Here is a 23,782-nt window from a genome sequence, read left to right on the forward strand (position 1 = left end):
GACAGGGGGCGCTGCGGCCGAGGATTCGTCTGGCGGGCCACCCTTGCCCCTCACAGCTTCCGCGGCTATCAGCCCGGCCTCGCGTAGCGAAGGCTTAACAATCGATTTCACATGCCGGCCGTTGTCTAATCGTTGGTCACCCAGTTTCAATGTGGATGTGCAGAGATGACGTTGAAGGCGGATAGTTTGCAGTGCAGGTGCAGATGCTGTGCAGATGCAACTCCTAGGCGAGATGATCGATAGCCTTTTGCATCTGAGCTGTCTCGCGACCAGCTACTTCCTCCTGTCCGAGCCATCCATCCTATATATAAGAGCCTCCGTCAATCACCCATCTAGGTCTCCCCCCAGCTTCGTTTCCAGTGCAGTGTCTATTTGAATTGTAGTAACGTTCTGATAACATCCCGTCTTGTTTTATCTCTCAATTCGTCGTTATTCACGCCTTTTTTTTTTTCGAGTGTTCCGTTGCGTACAAAATACATCAATCACAATGCCTCCAGTTGAGACTCTCCTCGAAGGTGTCCAGATCTTTGGACGTGTCGACGACATCCACAAGCCGATCCTTACTAAGGACGCCGTTGCCTTCATTGCCACCCTTCACCGCACTTTCAATGGTCGCCGCAAGGAACTCCTTCAAAGACGCATCTTAAGACAAGCAGAGATTGACCGAGGTGTTCTCCCCGATTTCCTTCCAGAAACAAGGCACGTTCGTGAAGACCCAACATGGCAAGGTGCCCCCCCAGCCCCAGGTCTTGAAGACCGACGGGTTGAAATTACAGGCCCTACCGACCGCAAAATGGTTGTAAACGCCCTGAACTCTAATGTTTGGACCTATATGGCCGATTTTGAAGGTATGGATACTGTACTCCTCTGAATAATCAATGATGAAGCCCCTAGCTCATCAGCATATCACCAGATTCGAATGCCCCATCGTGGGAAAATATGGTCAATGGCCAAGTCAACCTACACGATGCGATTCGGCGTCAGGTCGATTTTAAGCTACAGGGAAAAGATTATAAACTTCGTACAGACCGAAAGCTTCCTACTTTGATTGTCCGGTACGTTGTCTCCCCCTCATCTTCTTCTTTTAAGGCGAGGCGAACATTTCTAACCTGAAATATTTTACGAATAGCCCACGAGGCTGGCATTTGGAAGAAAAACATGTCGTTGTTGACGGTGAACCAGTATCCGGTGGATTGTTCGATTTCGGTCTTTACTTCTTTCACAACGCTCATGAGCTTGTCAAGAGAGGTGCAGGACCTTATTTCTATCTACCAAAAATGGAGTCCCATCTCGAGGCCCGGCTTTGGAACGACGTTTTTAACTTGGCACAGGATACCGTTGGCATGAAGAGGGGGACAATCCGCGCCACGGTGCTCATAGAAACTATCTTGGCTGTTTTTGAGATGGATGAAATAATTTACGAACTACGAAACCATTCGTCTGGCTTGAACTGCGGAAGATGGGATTACATCTTCTCTACAATCAAGAAATTCCGACAGAATCCCAGCTTCGTTCTCCCGGATCGATCATGCGTCACCATGACCGTCCCTTTCATGGACTCTTATGTCAAGCTTTTGATCAAGACTTGCCATCGTCGTGGGGTTCATGCTATGGGCGGCATGGCCGCGCAAATCCCAATCAAAGACGACCCGAAGGCCAACGACATAGCGATGGATAGCGTAAGAGCAGATAAGCTTAGAGAAGTCCGGGCGGGGCATGAGTATGTATAATTCTTCGGGATTTTTATTAAACGTAGCATTAATCGACTAACGAAACACTCCAGCGGCACATGGGTGGCGCACCCAGCTCTTGCCAGCATTGCTACGGAAGTCTTCCACAAATTCATGCCGACTCCAAACCAAATGTTTGTCCGACGTGAAGATGTCGTGATCACGCGGAATGACCTCCTCAACATGAATGTTCCCGGAAAAATTACTGAAGAGGGAATCAAGAAGAATATTGCCATCGGCCTAGGTTACATGGAAGGTTGGTTAAGGAACGTTGGCTGTGTCCCCATCAACTATCTCATGGAAGATGCAGCAACTGCAGAAGTGTCTAGGAGCCAGTTGTGGCAGTGGGCTAGGCATGGGGTGACGACGGCTGAAGGCAAGAAGGTTACAAAGGAGTATAATCTGGCTTTGATGAAGCAAGTTCTGCAAGAACTGTTAGCCAAAGCACCTAAGAGTAATAAGTTCGAGGTTGCTGCACGATACTTTGGCACCCAAATCACTGGGGAAGATTATGCCGATTTCCTTACATCGTAAGTCCTCCGTTACTAAGCCTGCCTCCCTTTTGAGCGTTTTCCCTTTTCGATGCTAACATTAGCCAAAGGTTGCTGTATAACGAGATAGTGTCAATTGGAGGCGTTGCATCAAAGTTGTGATTTCCAACACTCCCGGGCCATCTTATTGTTAGGTCAGGGCTTCAGCCTTGTTTCCGGTTTATTTATATACTTCCTTTTTAATTTTTCCCTCTATATTCCCTATTCTTCATGTTTTCTCTTTTCTTTCTTTCTTTTGTTCTATTTGGGGGCGGATTGTATATGACTAAGAATATGTATATATAAGGAGCTAAGATATGAAAAAGCCTCTTTTCCTGCCTCGGATGTTACATACAATTTCGGGAGCCGACTAGTAGGAACCGGTTATTCCCAGCAACCTTCAAAATAGAACTACGCAAATAAGTACCTTGATAGATGGATAACATTCAGAATGATGCTGCGGGATTAGTATATCATCCCGGGCCCACGCACACAAGCTCTGGGACCCTCTGCACCAATGATAGTGGTGATATATAGTCATGAGTTTGATTACCGAGCATTCTTAATTCGCCAGAATAGCGAATTTCAAAGACCCTCAAAGCCCGGTTGACGGAATCTGCCCTTCCAGCTGTTCTGATAGCATGCTCGCCCTCCTCGCTGCCTCTTCTCGCTGCCTTTGAAGTTCTGCTCGAACGGCTTCCTTCCGCCGTCTCTTCGCATCCTCCTCTTGCAGAACCCAGATAGGCTTGTCACTTTTCGAGTATTCCTTTAGCTGGTCGAAGAACTCTTGCATTTCACGTTGACGGCGAGGTCGCTCCTCTAGGACTTTCTTCTGGAGCTCGGGGCTGTATCTCTGGTAGTCAAAATAACATGCGGATGAGCATCGCAGTTCCAAAAAGTTACCAACTAACCAACCAACCAACCAGTCAATCAATGAATCATGAATGCGTGCATACATTAAAAAGCTCTTCTTCGGAGGGCATGACGTAGAGGACCAGCGCTGGACCGCCAATGATCATGACGGCCGATCTAATTGCCATTAGTTGCGGCAGCTAGGATTGGAATTAACATTCCAGGACAAAAGAAGAGACGTACGCAGCGGCCATCTTGGCATAAGTCCACGCTCGCGGCGATGGCATGTTGTAGACTTGAGTAGTTAGAATAGGAATTGAGGCGTAGAGGTTAGGTATTTGGAAGAAGTTTTGTGGTAAGAACGGCGGAAGGTGAAACCCGTCTAGTCTCGTCAGCCGCCGGGGGGGCCCCGGCCGTATAATTCACAACCTGTCCTCGACACAACCACCAAAAACTACAACCATCGCCATCGCCATCGTCGTCGCCGTCGCCGTCGCCGTCACTGTTGTCTTCGCTCCAACCGTTATCATGAATGACGGCTACCATGGCTATCCTCCTCATGCCCGGCCTCATGACCCATATGTCGACGACCTAAATGCTAACTTTGACAACCTCTCTCTTCCTGCTTCAGGTACCATACCAACCGCCGGTTCACATCCCATATTAATGACGCGCAGTACACAGTGCACTAATCTTTCTATGTAGCACCCCTGAGGAACACAAGCCCAAATACGTATCCGCGACCCGGTCCGCCCGGCCAGTATGCGAATCAAGGTCCCCAACCAGGTCCCCCGCTGAGGAACTATGGTGATGCGCCAAGACGACCCCCGCCAGGTGCGGGCGCTGATGGCTGGAACGGGCGCCAACCCCCACAATCTATGCAACGACGTCCAGGTCCGCCGGCAGGACCACCTCCAAACAATTACGGGCGGGCACCCCATAATACCCCCTACAGGAACCCGGCGGGTCGTGGGCAATACCCAGCTCCGCCTCCCGCCCAGTTTCAACACCAAAGCCATGGCCAGGGCCCGGGTCCCGTGCCCACCCAATTCCATCGACCTCGTCCACCTCCGCCGGGGATGAGTGAATATAGTAACCAAGGAGGGGGTGGTGGTATCAGTGGCGGCATGTGGGCTGGTCAGCAAGCCGGTCGCCAGCCCGCATCAGGATACGATAGACAAGCTGATGCTCCTCTTAATAGTTTTAGCAGAAGTAAGACAATGCCCTTCCGTGGTCATCCACAACGTGAAAACCAAGAATTTTCACAGGGACCTGGAGACTCGGGATATTATGGAGGAACCAACTATGAAGGATCGTACGATATAGCTACCAATCCGCCATATAATAATTTTCACGGCTATACTCAATCCGAAGACCCCAATAGTCGAGGATTGGATCCAACAAGGGGCAGCGTCGGTGATGTCCTCGATTTGTACACATACGATGACTCCTACGGCACAAATGGCTACCACGATGCGCGGTCTAACAGCCTTCAACAGGGAATGCATCGTAATGAGAATGGCCATGATGTAGACCCGCGGTACATTTACGACCCACACCAGCTACCAGTGCCCGAAAATTCGCAAGCCTACCGCTCAAAATCACAACCAAACCTTCGTGGTGACGGACTTCTTGCCAGATCCTATACTGCACCCTTCCCACCGCCACTTCCACCCCAGCAGCATCATTGGAACGAGCAAGGCAATAGCAATCCCGGGGCCCATAATAACTCTGCCAACTATGGTAACCGCCCTCCGTTTAGAATTAATGAAGCTAGTAACCAGCCAACTCCCAATTTTGAAAATGGCAATGTATCGTCGTCGCGCCCGCCCCCCCAGCGGGTTTATCCAAACCAAACCATCATAGGTAACACAGGTCCAACTCGAACGCCAGTAGGAACACTCGAACCTTCGAGGATGGTACCTTCGGATGACCCCGATGCCTTGCCCGAGCACCCAGCACCGATTCGCCCAGGTCTTTCAGGTGATAACGCTTCAATAAGATCTGGGATCAGCCAGAATGGTTCCACAATTACTCAGAATAATCCCTCCGCCATGGACGGCAAGATGAGTATCCACGACCTCGGCCCTGTAACTTTTGATATGCTCAACTTGATGAGAAACGAGATTGCTAGTAGGCCAGTAAATCAACCTGTTAATGCCAGCCTGCAGTTCCGATTTGCGCGAAGGCTCGTTGAGGCGTCCTTCTCACTGGTAAATGATACAGATCCTAAGGCCGCTCGGCGGAGCCGGGAAAACTTTACACTTGAAGCACATAAAATAATTAAGAAACTTTCATCTGGGGTATGTTAAATTAACCCGCTATGTTGACCAACCCACTAAATTTCACCCATCCCAGACGCACCCTTACCCAGAAGCAATGTTTTACTTGGCCAACTGTTACGGCGATGGAACACTTGGATTAGAAGTGGACCATGACCGAGCCTTTTCTTTATACCAATCAGCGGCTAAACTCAACCATCCACCATCGGCATATCGAACTGCGGGTAAGCTTTTGCCAAAAACCAACAGGAGGACAATGATAAACGTCCGATTATGCATTTCTAACGGAGTTACATCGCGCATAGTCTGTTGCGAAATTGGCGCAGGAACGAAGAAGGAACCCCAGAAGGCATTCCAATGGTATCGCAAAGCTGCCACATTTGGCGACACAGCTGCTATGTACAAAGTGGGCATGATTCAGCATAAGGGCCTGCTCGGCCAGCCACGGAATGACCGTGAGGCTATAGTTTGGCTTAAACGGGCAGCGGAGCAAGCCGACGAGGGCAATCCTCATGCCTTGCATCAACTCGGTATTTTGTATGAGTCGGCGGATGGAAATGGAAGTATCGTAAGAGATGCAGCATATGCGAAGGAACTTTTTACAAAAGCAGCAGAACTTGGATACCCACCATCGCAATATTTATTAGGCACTGCATACGCATACGGGACTCTAGGCTGCCCAATCGACGCCAAACTGTCAATTACGTGGTACAGCCGGGCTGCATCCAATGGCGATGCGGAATCGGAGCTAGCTCTGGCTGGCTGGTACCTCACTGGTGCCGCGGGGATTCTAGAACAAAACGATACAGAAGCATACCTTTGGTCACGTAAAGCGGCGGAGCAGGGGTTAGCCAAGGCGGAATATGCAGTCGGGCATTTGACCGAACTAGGGATTGGACTAGACGGGAAAGGGAGCGATGAAGAAGCTAGGAACTGGTACTTTAGGGCCGCAGGTACGTGAGCTGGAAAAATTAACCGGAGAATAGCAATGATGGTGAAGATGATGATATACTGTAGCGACTCCGCTAACAACCATTGTAGGTCAGGGCCATACCAAAGCGAAGGAAAGATTGGAGGAAATGCGGAGAGGGGCCCCTAAGAAGACCCGCGAAAGGCTTTCCCGGAATAATAAAGCGAAGGACGACGCGGATTGTGTGGTAATGTAGGAGTGTAGCGGGCCAGCTAGCCGGCTAGCTGCAAATTCGATGGACTAGATATTTAGAAAACAGTTGACCAAATCTTCTTCACCAAGGTCGGGGTTTTACTTCTTAATTGTATTATTAGTTTTCGTTTTGATCTAAATTTTAAATTCCCGATGGGTGTGTGGGGTTCTTCAAAGGCGGGGGGTGGGAAGGAGGTGGGAAGCTCAGCTTAATGGGAAGCGACCTTTTAGTGGCTGGTCACATGCATGTCGCCCGAGAAAATCGGAATTGAACCCAACTAAGCATGACAAATGATTGGAAATCGTTCGTCTTAAAACTTCCGCTCGGCCTGTTGGCTGTACTTATATCGGCCGCAATATATACCGATGTTGACTCAATTGTGTCTGCCATGTGCATGTACGCAAGTACTTAGGGAGTATTGGGACACCAGAGATATCAAAAGTATTTATATGCATCACGAAGATCACGACACACATGGAAAAAATCTGTCGCTTCTCACGATTCAAATTCCCCACCAGTATCACAAGGATGAGCTCATCAAACCCTCCCAGTTTGCCCATATACTTTCTCTCCCATGGGGGTAAGTATTGAATTATTGAAGGATAACCCCACATATCCTGTCCCAATTTTTCTATGAAACCCACAAAGCTAACCAAATCTTTCGATGGCATTAGGACCTCCAATTCTCGATTGGAAACACCACCCAGCCTATTCAGCTTTTCAAAGGTTTGGGAAAGAAGTCGTCAATTTGAAGCCCAAGGGAATAATTGTGATATCAGCTCACTTCGCTGGAAATCGCGACGAGATTTTCATTAATGCAGCCGAGTTCACTGACTTGGTATATGATTTTTACGGTACCCATTCCCTCCTATGTCACAGAATTGATTGCCCTCGTGCATCATCTAACCTTAGAGGACAGGGTTCCCAAAACATTACTACCAGAAGAAGTTTCCTCACAAGGGAAGCCCGGAGTTAGCAACTGAGATCTCCGAGATTTTAGCATCCGAAAACATCAAGTCTCGGCTTGTCAAGCGCGGCCTAGATCATGGGGTCTGGATCCCGTTCAGTATCGCGTTTGACTCCAATAACCCGTTAGAGGTACCGATCGTTCAGGTTTCCATCTACTCCAATGAGAATCCGGACAAACACATTGCTCTTGGAAAGGCTCTTGCGTCATTGAGGCAGTCCTATGTGATTGTGAATTCAGGCCAAGCCGTACACAACCTACGGGACTTCAGTTTCGACGAAACCGCCGTTTTACCATATGTCAAGCCATTCGACAAAGCGCTCGAGGCGGCTATGACAGAGAACGTCGGCGAAGAGCGAGAGGAGGCGATGCTAAGACTTCTGAAAAGGTCAGACGCTCGAGCAGCTCACCCAACATTTGACCACATACTGCCCATTTACGTCGCAATAGGGGCAGGAAGCAATTCCCGGGGTAAACAAATATTCAACCACCGCGAAGGGAGCCTGGGCTGGGCACAATACCGTTTGGATAAGATGTAATTCGTTCTGCGCTGCTCGGGAGCTGATTCAGTTGGAACTTTTGCCTTTCTTTCTCGAATCCGGGTTGTATTCTAGACTGCATCGTATTTTCGCTTTGAACCCAATATAACTGTAGTTGATTTTGATTTTAATATATTTTGTTGGCCCACGATATTTGGGTCGTGTAAATTATGATACAAAAGTTTCCAATTGGGGTATAGAATGTTGCTGTTGTTATTGTTGATGGAATCTGGTTCTTTTTATGTCTGTGTCTGCTGAACTAATGCTGATACCTTGGCTTCAATCTCAGCTTCAGAAAGGTCTATGCGTAATACGTCAGTCTAGGCTCCGTGTAACCGGCATGAGAAAAGCTTCATTTTTTTCCCTCTCTTACCGGATAGTGCAACTTGTGTCTCCTTTCCCAATTCTAAAGAAGAGTTTAGCGAATTCAGCCGTCCTTTCATCAAATTTCGGGAGGATAGAAAGTGTAAAGAACTGACCGTATCGTGCAAACACCCGAGGGGGGACACCCTGTGCCTCACGTATCAGGATGGGGATCTCCGGATTGGTTTTCTTCATTACTGGGTATGATTGCGATATAAATGACCTGTTGTTATTAATTATCGTTTAGAAAACGGCACAGAAGTTAGCTTCTTTAACAGCGAGTTGAATCCGGGGGAAGGGATATGGAAGTTCGTACCGTAGGGAATTGCTCGCTGCACCGGACTGACATAGGTGGAACCGAAGCTCTTTAAGCTGCTTTGAGAATGCAAACCTTGCCGCCATTGTATTTATCGGTGGGTATTATTGTTGGCCCGGCGTATCGATAGAGGTTAAGAAATGGATTGTTACTATTATTATTTGTACTTGGCGGAGTTAGGTTGAAAATGAGGTTGAAGATGAAGATGAAGATGATGTTGAGGTTGATGTTGAGGTTGAATTCGGGTTCGGGATGAGGTCCACGTTTGGTGGAGAATGCCCAGCCGACTTTCGGCCCGTCCAAAACCAAACATGGCTCATAAAGACTGATCCAAGACATGAACACCGTCACATCAACCCAACCCAGTTAACCAACAGCTGCTCTCGACAACCTCCGGACTGAAACTTGAGGGTATCCTCGACTTCCACTACAACAATCATGGCGGCTGCTACGTTCTCAAGATTATGGAATAGCGAGGTCGGGCTCAAGACGGTGCATTTCTGGGTATGTGCTATCACACATCATGCATCACGCATCATAATCAGGCGGTCGAAATATCATACTGATGGCAGATTCTTCTCAGGCGCCAGTTATGAAATGGGGCCTTGTCATCGCCGGCATCTCTGACTTTTATCGACCACCCGAAAAGCTTTCGCTCACTCAGAACGTTGCGCTGACAGCCACTGGAAGCATTTGGACCCGTTGGTGCCTGATTATCAAGCCCAAAAACTATTTGTAACATGACTCTGCCTTTCCTCTCCTTCATTTGGCGCATATTATCGCTAATTGCAACTACAGACTCGCGGCCGTAAACTTTTTCCTTGCAGGCGTTGGAACTGTTCAGGTCAGCAGAATATTACTGTATGCCCACTCTTTCCCAGCTTGTCCTACTGAACTCGGGCAAGTTCCCACCCCCCAGTAGTGTATTGCATTCTAACACCCACTTTCTTATCACAGGTATGAACAAGAACAGAAGAAACTTAAACAGGAACACCCAATTTTATCAGAGCTCCAGTCTAAAGCTTCGTGATGGGCGAGCAAGGACTTAAGACGAGGTTTCTGGCTAGTATGATATCCTTATGAACTAGAGAAGCCGCGCAAAGCCGGAAGGCTGTTGAGCCCCGGCAGCGTTGAGAAAACTGGCTTCCGCCTTCATCCAGCCCTATCCGCTCATATACTGTTTGCTTTATTTTTCACCTTTTACAGCAGTGTTTTATTATATGGCCTGTGCGTGTTCTTCGTGTACATTACACTAATTCCATATACTGTTATGCTACATTCTTCGGAACTGTCCTTCCCCCGGCGTTATAACAATTTTTTTATAACGTCATGGTCAAAGTCATGATTTAAGGGCGGGGCCGACGTGAGTGAAGTGTGGAGGGTGTGGGTGTGAGTAAAGTGTAAGTATAGGTGTGTCTGTCGGCGGAAACCGTTAAAAGATGGGGTTCGACTTTTTTGAGGAGAAGATATGATTCCTGTCCCCTGCAGGCCCGTGATACGCAGGTATGTACTTAAATAAGAAGTATGGGACCATTTAAACACGATGGTGGAAAAAAAAAGGAGGGGGAGCATGGATGTAATTGGATAAGGCTCAGCTGGAATCAAAAGGACCGAGGACACCGTCTCTTTACTCGGCCTTAGCCTCAAAGCTCTCTCCGGCAACAAGATCTGGAATATCGTCATCATCATCGTCTTCCTTCTTGTCGTCACCACCTTCCTTCTTCTGTAGCGACTGGTAGCTTTCAGCCAATTTCCGTAGCGAGGCCAGCGAATCGGGTCCGAGTTGATTCAAGATCCCTGGGACAAGTTCAGTAAGTTCTTTGTCCTCACCGTTTCCGTATATAGCAAATGTATTTGCGGGAACGGAAGCGTGAACTAAGAAAAAGAAGAGAAGGAAAAATCCCGAGTTAGCTGACGGATGCCGTGAAAAGACCAAGACGGAAATGGGATATGGGAATTATGCTGAGGTACCTTTAGGGGCAGAGAAGTGGATGACATTGCCATCCTCTTTAAACATGTTGACCTCTTCAATCGCCTGGATGGGCTGGACGTTCAACTTTTTCAAGGAGGACTGTAGCTTTTTGTCATCGGTGCCGGAGCTCTTATGGACCTTCTTGACTTTTCGTCGCGGTGTACCCTTTCCTCTGTGGTGACGCCATTGTATATTAGTGATTCTAGTCAGGGAAAGAAGGGACTATATAGTATTAGGCGAAGCGTAGGAGCACATTGGAATGAACAAACCCTATGAGTAGAAGGTTAGAAAATAGTCAGAATATGTGAGATCTTTCTCTCCTTCTTTTTTTTTTTTTTTTTTTTTTTTTTTTGGGGGGGGGTGATGGGAAAAGACTAACCTATTCTGACAGAAGCTTGCAGCTTGGCCAACTTTGCGGGATCCATTTTGACAAGAGGAAATTTGCGGGTGATGCGTCGAGGATTTGATAGCGACAGCAAGCGGTGGTGGTGATGATGATGTTGACGGTGGTGGCGGGGATGGTGGTTGTGGTGGTTGTGGTGGTTGTGGTGATAGTGGGTAGTGGTTGTGGTGGGCTGTTGGATTTAAGAGGAAGAAAGACTTACCCGAGGAGAAAATTAGCACGAAGAGCTAGACGACGACAGCGGCGACGACAAGATCCAAACAAAGAAGTAAAGTAAGTAAGCAAGTAATTAAGTAAGTACTTAGTCGAATAAGATAGATAAGAATAATTACTATATAAGAATCAAATAGATCAAACGCTCGAGACTACTATGTATCACTTACTTGAGTGTATATACTTATGTACTTACTTGAGTGTATATATATACATATACATGTGCACTTTAGGACTTCCTATTTTCGTATCTACGTATTTGCTTCCTTTGGGTACCTACCTACCTAATATTAATATACTGAAGTACTCGAGAATTTACGAGCCCGGACAGATGATAGAAAATATAAATATACATCGTCTCTGGATATCTCTCGATTTGGATTTGTGCGTGGCTTCTCCCACACACAAAAAATCCTTTGTCTATACACATGCAGAGAAAGGAACCTGCGGGCTATCAGGTCAGTACTTCTTACTCCTACCTACCCAGATACTACTTAAGTCAATACCATGTATGTAAGTAAATATTTATTCAAATATCAATTCAGAATCGCCATGCAATGCATCTCCCTCCAGCTTCTGGCTTCCCTGCCTGTGTTGAATGGCGGGGTTTGCCAGGTCTTAAGACCTACATCCACCAGCCACACCAAACTAGGCGAGTGGTTGTGGCGCAGTCCACGTGAATATCTTTGATATAGTATTAGCCCGAAGTAGGAGTACTGACTTCGTCAGCTATAGCTATAGCTATTAAAGCCTTTGGTCCAAAAAACAACCATGCACACGCTGAATTACTTGATACAATTACATCGCTCCACCCTTTGTCCTCTCCGAGACCTTCTTCTCTTCTACAATGCACATGTGTATAAAACTCCCATGCACAATGGGGGAGGGGAGGGGGTTTCGTTCTTTTTTTAATTTATACATCCCTCTCCTCCTCCCTCAATCCCACCCATTGTCGTCATCTTCGTCATCTAAAATAATAATAAATTAGTTCGAATTCCCAACAACTCGTCACCAATCGTTAAGATAATGGGCGAAAGGGTAAGGAAGAAAAGGGCTTACCACTATCTCTACTAATCTTCTTCTTCCTATTATCCAAAGCTCTCTGTAGCGCATTTCCAAGTCCTGCAGGCCCCCCATCTCCACCAGCGCCGCCAGCGCTGCTAGCCTTTTCCAAGTTCCCACCTGCGTGAGGCAATGGCCGTGACTTGTCGCTGGTAGATGCCTTTTTCAATCCCCCGATGCCCCCTGCACCACGAATCGACGCAAGTAGATCGCCAGGCTGCCCTGAAGCAGTCGCTAGACCCTGCGACGGAGGACCACTGGGGGGGGCTCCCGGCGGCGGCGGCGGCGGAGGTGGTGCTCCTCCAAAACCTGGAGGGGGTAGTGGAGGCGGCGGAGGTGGTGCTGCTGTTCCAAAACCTGGCGGCGGCGGCGGCGGCGGCGGCGGTGGCGCATTTTGATTGAACCCTGGCACGTGAGGTGGAAGCGATGGTACGTTACTAGGCGGCGCCCTAGGTGGAGGCGGAGGTGCCATTGGTGGCGGCGCGGAATTGTTTGGTGGGGGAGGCCGAGGAGGTGGCGCTAACGGGGATGAGGCAACTGGAGGGGCACGGTACGGAACAGGAGGGGGGCCCACCGATCCCCGAGGAGGAGGCGGTGGTGGGGCCTGGCCTCGGGGTGGTGGGGGGGCTGGGACCGATCGTGTTGTCGTCGCTGTTCCTGCCTTCGGAAAGGGTGGTGGGACTGCAAAAATCTGACCCCGGTCATGTTGATCCCCGTGCGGTATTTTAGGCGGTAGAGGGGGGGGTGCTGCTACAGGAGCTTGGGGTGGTTTTGGAGGGTCCCGTTCTGCGTAAACTCCAGCGTTTTGTAGAGGGGGTGGAACTTTGAAGTGGAACTGGGGTGGTTGTGGTGATGGGGGAGATGGTGCCTTGGATGGGTAAGATGGGGAGGAAGGTTCCGCTTGAGCTTCCGTAGAGTTAGGACCAGGTCGACGAGGGGTCGGAGGTGGGGGTGGTGGATTCCGACGAGATGGAAGATTTATAGAAGGAGGTTCTGCAGGTGGAGGTGGAGGCCTCAATGGAACGATGGCTACGGGGGGTGGAGCTGCCGGCGGAGGCGGGGGTGGAGGCGGAGGCGGGGCTGTTGATTGTACCCTATCTGCCTCAAAACTACTCGAAGTATCGGGAAGGTCTTGCTTAGAAAGCGAAGCCTTGTTTTGTTCCACGTACTCTCTGATGAAATCAGAATTATTCCGAATCATCTCATCGGTTATACCTAATTCATATAGTTCCGCCAGGAGGGGCTTCCAAGAAGGATCTATATCATCTACGACGGTAGACGGTGACTCGGGTGGTTTCCCCCACTGGATAGCTGGGTTTTGCTGCACAGCAGTATGGGGATGGTTCCCGTCCCTGCCCTTGGGCCTTTGGGAAGAGGCTTGAGAGTGGTGCGAACGAGCGCCCGGAGGCAGAGGGGGGGCAATTTTCAAGACCCGCTTCCTAAACGCCTCGGCTTCTTTTTCGTCGGTGAAAGAGAAACCAGCAGAGCATTCCTCGATTTCGAACGAGTGGAAAAAAGTTCGGTCTTGGTTGTATTGGAGGCCATCGTATAATTCTTGGTCCCACAAAACACCTCGGTTCGCAGGCTACAGTATTAACATACGTTAGAGTTAGTTCATATAATAGTATTAATGGAGTAGTAATTTGCATCTGACTAGAGCCTCATACCGAGATATCAACGATTTTAAAGAAATGTGTTCTGCCAACCTTATCGTTGGCAAGCACAAGACAACCCGAGATACCAGTGTAGTTCCACCGATTCCTATCCGGGTAGTTAACATAGAGGCGAGCTACTCCATCGCCTAGAATTTCATTCGTTGCAGAGGGTACAACCCGTTTAACCTGCTCTCTGTCATTCTTATTCAGGGTAGAGGGTGCCATATCTGATGGCTGGAGCGGCTGGCGTTAACCCTCGACTGAGCAGCTACCGGCGGCCAGGCAAAGATCGCAGCCGAATTTCCGAGCTTTTTCGGGGGCTCCGCCGTAGATATTCAGGTGGTTCCGTAGAACAGAGAAGGGAGTGATGATAAACGAAATTTGAACTGTGTCTGCGTCGTAGTGGAACTCCAGTGCAGCTAACGGATGGCTGAGCGGCAGCTTGCGCTTTGGGGATCAAGATCCGACTTTGCTGTAATCTTGGGGAAAAGCAGAACGGGAAGCTGAAATAAGGATAAGGTTCGATGATGCTATTTCAATCTGGACTTGTGTGTCCTTTGTAATTATGCATAAGGAGGCACTTGGCGATGTGGTGATGGTGATGGGTGATGGTGATGGTGGTGATGTAGATGCTATTGCTGAGCGTGTGGTGTACTTAACATGTACAAGGTACATACGCATACGCAAACCAACAGCTGCACCGCCATTGCCAAGATCGAGTATGCACCGCCACAGACGCCACCAATATTCATCCATTGCCGGACTGACTTATACTTATAGCGCTAGCTACTTACCTATTACTTACTTACTTAAGTACTTACCTAAGTAAGTACCTAGGTACATTAGGTACTATGTAGTTAACCATTTAAATTTATAGCTTGCCGGCATAGTAGGGTATATTATATACTTATAAACTTACCTACTACTATTAATAGGTAAGAAGTAAGTATATATATAAATACTTACTTAGCTAAGTACTAACCTATACGCAGTTGAGGAGTCTGGCGACGACAAAACCTATATAGACACAAGAATAACCCTCAATATGATATTGTATTGGCGTATATACCTACTAACCAACATAATCAACAACAAAAGAAATCTACAATTCACTCTTCGAACTACCCGCAGGTCCCTTCTCAGGCGCAAGCCGGCTTGCGATCCACCTTTCAAGCGTATTGATCTCTTCCGGATCAACTGAGTGACCCAATCCATCGTATTCATGCCAAGTGACCTCGCATTTCTGCTTCAACAAGAGATCTCGGCTCATAATTCCCCATGCATGCTTAACCACTGGGTCCTCCTTCCCATGTCCCATGAAGATAGGTGTCTTGCGATTCGCATCCGTAATCATCAACGAGACTTGGTCCCGCATTGGCAAATAACTCGAGAGGGCGACAATACCTATATTGGTTCAATTGTGATACCCCATGTGAGCATATCCGTCCGCCTCTCGCCCCCGCATACCTATATGCATACATTTATGCTAGGGCTATTTGAGACACTTACCACCGAGTGACATTTCCGAGGTGAGACCTGTCAGCAGGCTCATAACCCCACCCTACAGGTAATTTTGACTATATATTAGTTTTCTCCGTTCTCGAATAGCTTTCCGTCGTGTTTCCAAAATGATACCTGCGAAAACCCGCCGAGAATAATCCTTTTCGAGGATATCCCCAGTTCAACCTGCTCCGTGATGATCCCCTGCAAAATACGAGTGCTAGATTTGAGCTGTTCCGATCAGGGGACTTTGGTCAGCTCGGCACTGTGTCGTTGTTGTTGCAGAAGAAATATATTCCTACCCCATTCTCGTCTTCTTTGGCCGTAAGGTTTCCAAAGTCTACAATATCATACCTGGAGTATCGATTCATCAGCAAAGGTTCTCCTCGGGCACCGATAATGGATTCGTGGCGTATTTGCCAGTCTCACCATCCGGGCATCCTCATACCACCATTGCAAGTGATGGGGATTGTAGGCGCATGTGGGAATATGAACGCTGGTACAAGTTTCATGGTCAATATCTCTCCTTTCTAGGCCGGGTACACTAGGCCTGCACGACGCCCCCGGTCCTCTCACCTGTCCGTGGGAATAGTTTTCGGCCTTGCCAGGTCTCCGCTAGAAACGACCACCTGTACTAAAATTAGTATATTTATACGGATAAAGGTTGCGGGATAATTGATAAACATTTAGCTTACCCAGCACCAGTATCACCTAACCCGTGGCTAAAGATAATCGTGGAATCCCAAAGCTTGCTTTCTATAGCTGGAACCACGATTGCTCGCGCTGTAGACACCACCATCTTTATATTCGCGTCTGCCTCTGATATATATATGAGGTGCAGTGTAGTGATAATGATTCGATTCAAAGCCCGCTAAGCTAAGTTTAAGCTGCATCGTAAGAGGTAAGTACTTATAATACATGTAAGTACTACTTGTGCACCTTGGCGCAACAACGAAGATGCAACAAAACCAACAAGCTGCCAACATTAACAACGATATCGATTTTCTACGCTCAGTGCGCGCATGTATTAGAATTTCTAACGAGCCTACAGCTATTAACTAGGCTTGGAAATTAGCGCCTAACGACTATATCTTAATTGCCGTATTCATGGAAAGGAAACCTAGTGCCGCCCGGCCGCTCAAAATGTCCCTTCCTCTTGTGAGTCAAACCGGGGTCCTAGGCCTGAATCGCAATTAGTATTCATTCACGCGTCGCTTGACCTTGCTAACTCCTCCTGGCATTGCTATAGACTTATCAACAGGAGGTTTTCCGCGAGGCTTACCATGATGATACACTTGTTGTCATGGCTCGAGGCCTTGGGTTGTGTGACATCGTCGCAAATATCCTACACTCGTACGATGCAACAGGAAGGAGTCTTGTTCTTCTCGTCGGCGCTTCGGAATTGGAAAACACGCGATTCGGCGAACGTATGTTGCACAAATTGCGATGGCCCAAGTTCAAGAACGTCCTGCCGCTAACTTCTTTATTTGGATTGGCCTTTCCCAGAGCTCGCAGAGAAAGCTGCAGTCTCTCGCACTCCAAACGCCCGCGGGCTACTTGTCATAAATACCAACGTTTCAAGCGTCGCTTCAAGGTATTTGAACATAATCCAAGACAGCTACCTCTCTAACGGAATATTTAATGGAAGTTACTCTTGAAGGGAAAAGATGTACGTTAGAGGAGGTGTGTTTACAATCACATCTCGCATCCTGGTTGTGGATCTACTTGCTGGTACTCGACATCAAAATCCCTTGAACCATAGTACAATAGACTTGCTGAATGGGTATATATAGGCCTCTTGGACCCTTCAAAAATAGCAGGTCTGGTCGTGCTTCATGCCGAAAGGTAACAAAGCTTAAGAAATTGTCTACTTACGGTACCCCTTCAACCGGACTGAAACCTGCTTTTGCTGATTACCTGGACGACATTAGGGTTACGGCTATTTCTCTGGAAGCCTTTATTATTCGGATATTCCGACAAAAGAACAAAACCGGTTTTGTAAAGGCATTCTCAGAAAGGCCCGAGACATTTTCTTCAGGGTTTTCTACGCTCTCCACGATAATGCGCAACCTATTCCTCCAGAAGACTAGTCTATGGCCTAGGTACCACGTCCGAGTTGCTCAATCCCTAGAGGCTCGAAAGGCGGAAGTCGTTGAACTCGAGATAAGCATGACACCAGCCATGCAATCGATTCAAAATTCGGCTCTACAATGCATAGAGATATCAATTAGTGAACTTCGGAAGGTGAACCTTGGGTTGGATATTGGGGATTGGAGTGTTGATAGTGCATTGCACCGATCATTCGACATACTTATCCGGAGACAATTAGAACCCGTATGGCACCGAGTTAGCCCCCGCACGAGGCAAATAGCATCGGATCTAACAACACTTCGTACAATCCTTCTGTGAGTTCCATAGAGTAGCTGCGTTGAATGGTCGAGGGCTAATGTCTTTGATTTTCCTTTGGTACGATAGAAATCTTCTATCATTGGATGCTGTATCATTTCATCAATACTTAGAAACTGTCTTAGCCTCGAACGCTCCTACTAACAGTTTAAGCACCTTGGGGCACTCGCCGTGGCTCTACCTGGATGCCGCTGACACCCTTTTCTCACTTGCTCGACGCCGGGTATATACCGGCAGCTTACCAAAATCTCTTGACCCCACTTCGCTCATTGAAACAGGGCTGGTATTGGAAGAACTGCCAAAATGGGATGTTCTATTGAACATTTTGGATGAAATATATCAAAATCGTCAAGGATGCTTGAATAAGAATAAAAATGGGCCAGTATTAATCATGTGCCATGATAGACAGACATGTGTGCAAATAGCGGAATATTTGCAATTCGCCAGTAATCTGACCCCGGAAAATGACAGACAAGAGCAAACAGGGAGAGAGTATTCCTCGAAGTACATGCGCCAGAAATTCGCAAGTTTTCACGCTTGGAAAGTCGCTTTCTCAAGAGCACGCTCTTCCAAACTGCTACAAGATTATCAAGAAACTAGCTCTAAGCCAACATTGCCACTGAGAAAGGTACCCCCGAACAAAAGACGTAGATTAAGGGGAGGAGCACAACTTGCCACGACAAGTCGCGACCACGATAGATCGTTCGACAGCGGCAAGTCGGAATACTTTGCAAATCCAGACTCACGGAATAATTTGGAAATACCTTTTGGGGAAGGAATCTTCGAAGCACCAGAGTGTTCAGCGACAGACTTTGAGATGCACGACCCTAACGACTCACTCGTTATACATCCCTATAGTGCAGCAGACGATAGCCTTCTCGAGGAGATTCAACCCCAGGACGTGATTATGTACAGTCCCAACGCTAGTTTCATTAGACACATAGAAGTCTACCGAAGCTCCCATTCGAATAGCAATGATATACGGGCATATTTTATGTACTATGGATGTTCCGTGGAGGAACAGACCTATTTGAGTACCGTCCGCAAAGAAAAGGATGCATTCACAAACCTTATACGTCAAAAATCAGTAAGTGTAACTTTCAATGTAACCAGGACCGAAAAGCTACGGTTTTAACTATAAAGACGTACTAATTTGACCTCATCCCTAATAAAGAGCATGGCAACAACTCTTACTGTGGATTCATTCTCAGGGGAGGATCCGCAGGACAAATTCCTGAGGACCCTAAACACCCGGATTGCCGGAGGAGGCAGGCTTATAGCGACCGCGGAACCCCCTCGGGTTCGTTGCTCTAACCGTTGCTCCTTCGCGTTCAGGACTAACCATTTTCGCTTGGAATAGGTTGTTGTAGATGTCCGAGAATTTCGAAGCTCTCTTCCTTCCTTACTTCATGGCAAAAACATTACAATTGTCCCATGCTCATTAACTGTTGGCGATTATATCTTGTCACCAAATATTTGCGTCGAGCGAAAATCGGTAAAGGATTTGATATCATCTTTCAAGGATGGAAGACTATATTCACAGGCAGAGGCAATGCTTTCCGGGTACCAGGAACCTGTCTTGCTTGTCGAATTCGATCAGGATAAATCGTTCAGCCTCGAACCGTTCACCGATTTGAATTCCACGGCTGCCGCAGCCCGGTCCGACCTCCAGGCCAAACTTGTCCTGCTCACGCTCCATTTCCCGAAGCTGCGAATAATATGGTCCTCAAGCCCTTACCAAACTGCAGAAATATTCGATGAATTGAAGAAGAACGAGCACGAGCCGGACCCATTGAAAGCAGTGTCGATCGGCCTAGCCGATGGAGAAGATGGGTATAGTACCTATGCGCCAACCCCAATGGTATGTGCCCTTCTTCGGTTCTTTGGATAGGATCGAATTGACCTTCTTACGAAACCTGCGCAACTAGGAAATTCTGAAAGCCGTACCGGGAATAACCGAACAAAATTACAAACAGATCGTGCTTGAGGTTGATAACATAATGGAGTTGGGCAACATGAGTGAGAACAACCTAACAACCATAATTGGACCGGAAGCTGCGAGACGGGTGCACGGATTTTTCGACACAAACATGTATATAAGCTAGTAACGTCTCCCTACGTAGATCTACTAAGCGGGCATATTATGGATTATGTAACTTGCAAGGAGGTTTGAATTTTAGATTTTGTGTCACAAAAGAAACAATGGCGGGTATTTACAATGGACGCCCTATCTGTTTTTTTTTTGCCTCTGTTGGTCGCGTACAGGGCTTCCTAGGGCTAACTCCCGAAGTTAACGTTACATAAGGGAGAAGTCACCAAATTTCTCCTATTGATGGATATTAGCTCAGGATTCAAGCGAACGAGCAGTAAACAAATAATCAGGATTGTAAATAGAATGATTACCTTGTATCCAGGCACTTGCCAGCGGCCTCGAGCTACCATTTGCTCGGTTCTCTTGTCGATTTCAGGCGCCGCATTGGCCACGTCGTCCTGTAAGATAGGTGATGAGTAAGATACTATTGTTGTAGGAGGGAGAGAAGGAAGAGAAGGAAGAGAGAAATACAATGGTTAGGTCTTCTAGAGGACGGCTCTCTTCAATGTTCTTCAACGTCGCCGCAAGATCGGCGAGTTCAGCATCAACGGAGGCCTTAGTGTTTTCGGCATTCTTTACGGCCTCTGCCTCGAAATTTTCAATGGTCTTAACTTGCTTGGAGACATCGTAGGTAACCGGCTTAAAAGCTTTGTAGGCTCTCTCGATTTCGTCAACAACGGCCTGGTTCTTTAAAATGGCCCTGTAATGCGAGAAATCGACCTCGGTGGGCTGGTCATGGAGTAGGTTGACCTTTCGGCGGGCCTCTTCGTTGCGTTTTTTGAAGGCCTGAAGTTGGGATACTGTCGAGCCCTTGAGGGAAAGAGAAGTGATGATTCTGGTCCAATCGACTTTGACCGCAGCGCTACGCTATTGAGCAGCAACCCCATTAGCAAGGCACCGAATTCCAAGAAACATGAATTCCGACTTCCGCACGACGTGTATTCAGAATAATGCATATGGCTGTCAGGAAAGAAGCCATTGGCTCGGGGGAAGATAACATACCACTGCCGCGGGAGAAGCCATTTCAAAAGTGGAATCCGGAGGTTGGAGGCCTAGGGTTGAGAGGTTGGAGGCTGGACGAACGTCGGTGATGAGGGGCGGTAATAGGTTAACTTGGGCCGGTGTCTACGGGAATGGTCAAAAAGAACATCGGAGGATAAATTCGGGTTCGGTTCAGCGGCGGCTTGGCAGTATCGTAATTTCCCAAATAGGAAATAAATACCCAATCAAGTAAGTGCTGGGTATATACTTCTTTCACCATACCAACATCTCTGTCTTGCTTTGCCTCTCTCTCTCCCACTACAACAACTGCTGACTCTCGACTCCCGACACGAGCTTGAAGAGTGCGCCTCCTCTTCTTTCCCCACCGCCATGAAGCCCCAACCGCGGTAACCTCCTGATCTGATTCTAGTCCTCCTGCTTCGTAGGCTGTCCCACCGCCAGCGCCATGCCGGTGTCGAGGCTGCCTTTGTCATCAATCCACGACTTGCTCCTGACCTCCACCCCGCTGCGGCTTCGAAAACATGCTTTATATTTTGCATTGCCCCAACCCCGAAATTTTCATACCCTCTCAAATCGAAGTTTGCGACCGGCAGCGACGATAGTATATGGCAGAAGTAGCATCCAAACCAGCGGTCGTTGGGATGAATTGGTCAATATTTCCGCAATGCCCTTGATAAGGGCAATCAGAAGAGTCGCCACGACTCCTCTCAAGCCACTTTCTCCTAAGGAAAAAAGTATTTTGGACAGGAGCTTTACCTTGCAAACGCATGGAGATATGATACTACGATGTACGGAATTTGACTCTGAAGGTCGGCAGCAAGAAGTCCTTACACCCCGAGTGTGTATACTGTCGAGGGCTCTGCCTTGAGATCGCGCTACTCTAATGCTGACTCAATTTGGTGTCTCAGGAAACGTTGTTTCTACTTCCAGAGATTTTAAAAAAACAGAACTCTGCACTAAGCACGGCCTTCTCCCACGTGACCTGCGCAAATTAGAATCTAAAGTTATTGTACCTCATATCTTGGTGCGAAGAAACTCAATATTAGTTAATCTCCTACATATTCGGGCCCTTATCAAAGCAAATGCAGTCCTCTTGTTCGACGTTTATGGCTCTACCGACACGTATACACAGAGCGTTTTTCTATACGACTTACAAGGCAAACTATCATCGCGATCTTCGAAACAGATGGGCGGTCTCCCCTATGAGATGCGGGCCCTCGAAGCAATTTTAATCTCCGTCATGGGGGCACTAGAGGCCGAATTGAAAATCCTCCAAGAGAATGTTGGACGGCTACTTGAAGAACTCGAAGAAAATATAGATAGAGACAAGCTCAGGTTTCTGCTTATTTATTCGAAAAAACTCTCTACTTTTGAGCAAAAGGCACAGCTAATATGCGGTGCGATCGAAGAAGTTTTGGAGGCGGATGAGGATCTCGCTGGGATGTATTTGACAGAGAAATTACAAGGAATGGAGCGCCCTGCGGAAGAGCATTCGGAAATCGAGTTACTTCTAGAGTCGTACTACAAAATGGCAGACGAAATCGTCCAAGTGTCAGGAAATCTTGTCGCCAATATTAAAAACACCGAGGATATGTATGCGGACTAAAACCAAAACGGAGCTATTCGAACTCGCAGGACAATTGCTAATCAGGTTCTTAGTGTCAATTTAATACTCGATGCCAACCGAAACTCGCTTATGCTCCTTGATCTCAAGGTAAATTTGCAGAAGTCTATAGTAGTTTCTAGCCTGTCGACTGCTAACTAATGTAGTTCTCTATAGGCACTCTAAGCACTGGATGTGGAGCCGCTCTGGCTGCATTGTATGGGATGAATCTGAAAAACTTCATTGAAGAATCAGACTTAGCTTTCTTCGGTGTTAGCGGACTGGTCGTTGCCCTCAGTGCCGTGATTTTTGGATATGGATTACATAGGCTGCGCCGTACTCAGAGGTTAACGATGTGGGGTGAAGGTAATGTTGGTGTAGCACCTGGCAGGAAATGGAGAAGCGTGTCGGAATCGAGGGGCACATCCACTACCGATGATCGTTCTGGCCGGTACGGATGAAGCGTCCAAGGAATATCAGCCGAAGAGAATTACAAACCATAATACTACCGGTCCGGTTTTCGAGCTCACATGATGCTTATATACAGCTCCTAGTGAGGCGTGACAGTTCCAGCTTCGAGGATCATGGCTGCGACTCATCCACACAGATATATCTCCTCTTCAATATGGGGTCCAGGATTTTAGGACAGTGGTTCGGAAATGTATATAGATACGCAGGTTGGTATAAGTTAGAGACTTGCGGGAATAAATCCCACTCGCTATACCACATATGTACAAATTTTTGATCATACAGTGTCAACTGTACCACCCTCGTGGCCAATCAGCGTCTCGGTCTAGCAGAGAGATGAAAATGTATTTTTCTATTGGTGTACAGGATTTACTATCAATTGCTTCGGAACGGTCTTGGACCCTGTGACCCCATAGGCTTGCAAGGGTATTAGGCTAAGCCCAGCATTCCTCCCACAGAAGTGTTAATTGTACAACATCCCTTTAGTTTACAAAATGAAGAACACTCTTGTAAGTGGGAACAGAAATTAGGCAGAAGCTCGGAACACACAGACGTAACACCTCTGCGCCACACAAAAGCAAAGAGACTTAAAGCAGCAACAACAAGCAAACTGGTATCGACAAAGGGTATTATAATAATCTTGCTTTTTATGTACATTGGAAAG

General features: G+C 47.6%; 11 protein-coding genes across 11 annotated transcripts; 6 read left to right on the forward strand and 5 right to left on the reverse strand.

Annotated features, from left to right (window-relative positions):
* Window positions 1-487: 487 nt before the first annotated feature.
* Window positions 488-2,383, forward strand: AOL_s00112g112 (uncharacterized protein; the record flags this gene model as incomplete). The annotated part of the gene is made up of 5 exons (XM_011127142.1): window positions 488-848; window positions 914-1,055; window positions 1,130-1,720; window positions 1,784-2,260; window positions 2,332-2,383. 5 exons carry the CDS (start codon window positions 488-490, stop codon window positions 2,381-2,383), a joined length of 1,623 nt encoding a protein of 540 aa, XP_011125444.1.
* A 472-nt stretch (window positions 2,384-2,855) lies between these two features.
* Window positions 2,856-3,399, reverse strand: AOL_s00112g113 (uncharacterized protein; the record flags this gene model as incomplete). The annotated part of the gene is made up of 3 exons (XM_011127143.1): window positions 2,856-3,113; window positions 3,217-3,289; window positions 3,356-3,399. 3 exons carry the CDS (start codon window positions 3,397-3,399, stop codon window positions 2,856-2,858), a joined length of 375 nt encoding a protein of 124 aa, XP_011125445.1.
* A 241-nt stretch (window positions 3,400-3,640) lies between these two features.
* Window positions 3,641-6,560, forward strand: AOL_s00112g114 (uncharacterized protein; the record flags this gene model as incomplete). Its single annotated transcript, XM_011127144.1, has 5 exons — window positions 3,641-3,743; window positions 3,818-5,415; window positions 5,471-5,618; window positions 5,700-6,347; window positions 6,436-6,560. 5 exons carry the CDS (start codon window positions 3,641-3,643, stop codon window positions 6,558-6,560), a joined length of 2,622 nt encoding a protein of 873 aa, XP_011125446.1.
* Window positions 6,561-7,085: 525 nt separating this feature from the next.
* Window positions 7,086-8,063, forward strand: AOL_s00112g115 (uncharacterized protein; the record flags this gene model as incomplete). Its single annotated transcript, XM_011127145.1, has 3 exons — window positions 7,086-7,137; window positions 7,232-7,395; window positions 7,470-8,063. 3 exons carry the CDS (start codon window positions 7,086-7,088, stop codon window positions 8,061-8,063), a joined length of 810 nt encoding a protein of 269 aa, XP_011125447.1.
* A 1,117-nt stretch (window positions 8,064-9,180) lies between these two features.
* On the forward strand, window positions 9,181-9,772 carry AOL_s00112g116 (uncharacterized protein; the record flags this gene model as incomplete). The annotated part of the gene is made up of 4 exons (XM_011127146.1): window positions 9,181-9,246; window positions 9,326-9,477; window positions 9,541-9,603; window positions 9,700-9,772. The coding sequence occupies 4 exons, from the start codon at window positions 9,181-9,183 to the stop codon at window positions 9,770-9,772; spliced, it is 354 nt and encodes a 117-aa protein (XP_011125448.1).
* Window positions 9,773-10,369: 597 nt separating this feature from the next.
* On the reverse strand, window positions 10,370-11,139 carry AOL_s00112g117 (uncharacterized protein; the record flags this gene model as incomplete). The annotated part of the gene is made up of 4 exons (XM_011127147.1): window positions 10,370-10,617; window positions 10,714-10,886; window positions 10,968-10,984; window positions 11,104-11,139. The coding sequence occupies 4 exons, from the start codon at window positions 11,137-11,139 to the stop codon at window positions 10,370-10,372; spliced, it is 474 nt and encodes a 157-aa protein (XP_011125449.1).
* A 1,127-nt stretch (window positions 11,140-12,266) lies between these two features.
* Window positions 12,267-14,272, reverse strand: AOL_s00112g118 (uncharacterized protein; the record flags this gene model as incomplete). The annotated part of the gene is made up of 3 exons (XM_011127148.1): window positions 12,267-12,298; window positions 12,390-13,977; window positions 14,060-14,272. 3 exons carry the CDS (start codon window positions 14,270-14,272, stop codon window positions 12,267-12,269), a joined length of 1,833 nt encoding a protein of 610 aa, XP_011125450.1.
* An 877-nt stretch (window positions 14,273-15,149) lies between these two features.
* On the reverse strand, window positions 15,150-16,346 carry AOL_s00112g119 (uncharacterized protein; the record flags this gene model as incomplete). Its single annotated transcript, XM_011127149.1, has 7 exons — window positions 15,150-15,451; window positions 15,557-15,608; window positions 15,683-15,778; window positions 15,850-15,901; window positions 15,977-16,043; window positions 16,124-16,176; window positions 16,243-16,346. The coding sequence occupies 7 exons, from the start codon at window positions 16,344-16,346 to the stop codon at window positions 15,150-15,152; spliced, it is 726 nt and encodes a 241-aa protein (XP_011125451.1).
* A 344-nt stretch (window positions 16,347-16,690) lies between these two features.
* On the forward strand, window positions 16,691-20,058 carry AOL_s00112g120 (uncharacterized protein; the record flags this gene model as incomplete). Its single annotated transcript, XM_011127150.1, has 8 exons — window positions 16,691-16,705; window positions 16,797-16,974; window positions 17,054-17,141; window positions 17,341-17,952; window positions 18,023-19,040; window positions 19,128-19,253; window positions 19,314-19,814; window positions 19,882-20,058. 8 exons carry the CDS (start codon window positions 16,691-16,693, stop codon window positions 20,056-20,058), a joined length of 2,715 nt encoding a protein of 904 aa, XP_011125452.1.
* A 191-nt stretch (window positions 20,059-20,249) lies between these two features.
* Window positions 20,250-21,068, reverse strand: AOL_s00112g121 (uncharacterized protein; the record flags this gene model as incomplete). Its single annotated transcript, XM_011127151.1, has 4 exons — window positions 20,250-20,279; window positions 20,357-20,443; window positions 20,517-20,912; window positions 21,048-21,068. The coding sequence occupies 4 exons, from the start codon at window positions 21,066-21,068 to the stop codon at window positions 20,250-20,252; spliced, it is 534 nt and encodes a 177-aa protein (XP_011125453.1).
* Window positions 21,069-22,233: 1,165 nt separating this feature from the next.
* On the forward strand, window positions 22,234-23,111 carry AOL_s00112g122 (uncharacterized protein; the record flags this gene model as incomplete). Its single annotated transcript, XM_011127152.1, has 3 exons — window positions 22,234-22,640; window positions 22,707-22,761; window positions 22,818-23,111. 3 exons carry the CDS (start codon window positions 22,234-22,236, stop codon window positions 23,109-23,111), a joined length of 756 nt encoding a protein of 251 aa, XP_011125454.1.
* Window positions 23,112-23,782: the final 671 nt, after the last annotated feature.

The sequence above is a fragment of the Orbilia oligospora genome, assembly GCF_000225545.1.
Source record: "Orbilia oligospora ATCC 24927 unplaced genomic scaffold scaffold00112, whole genome shotgun sequence".
NCBI classification, from domain to species: domain Eukaryota; kingdom Fungi; phylum Ascomycota; class Orbiliomycetes; order Orbiliales; family Orbiliaceae; genus Orbilia; species Orbilia oligospora.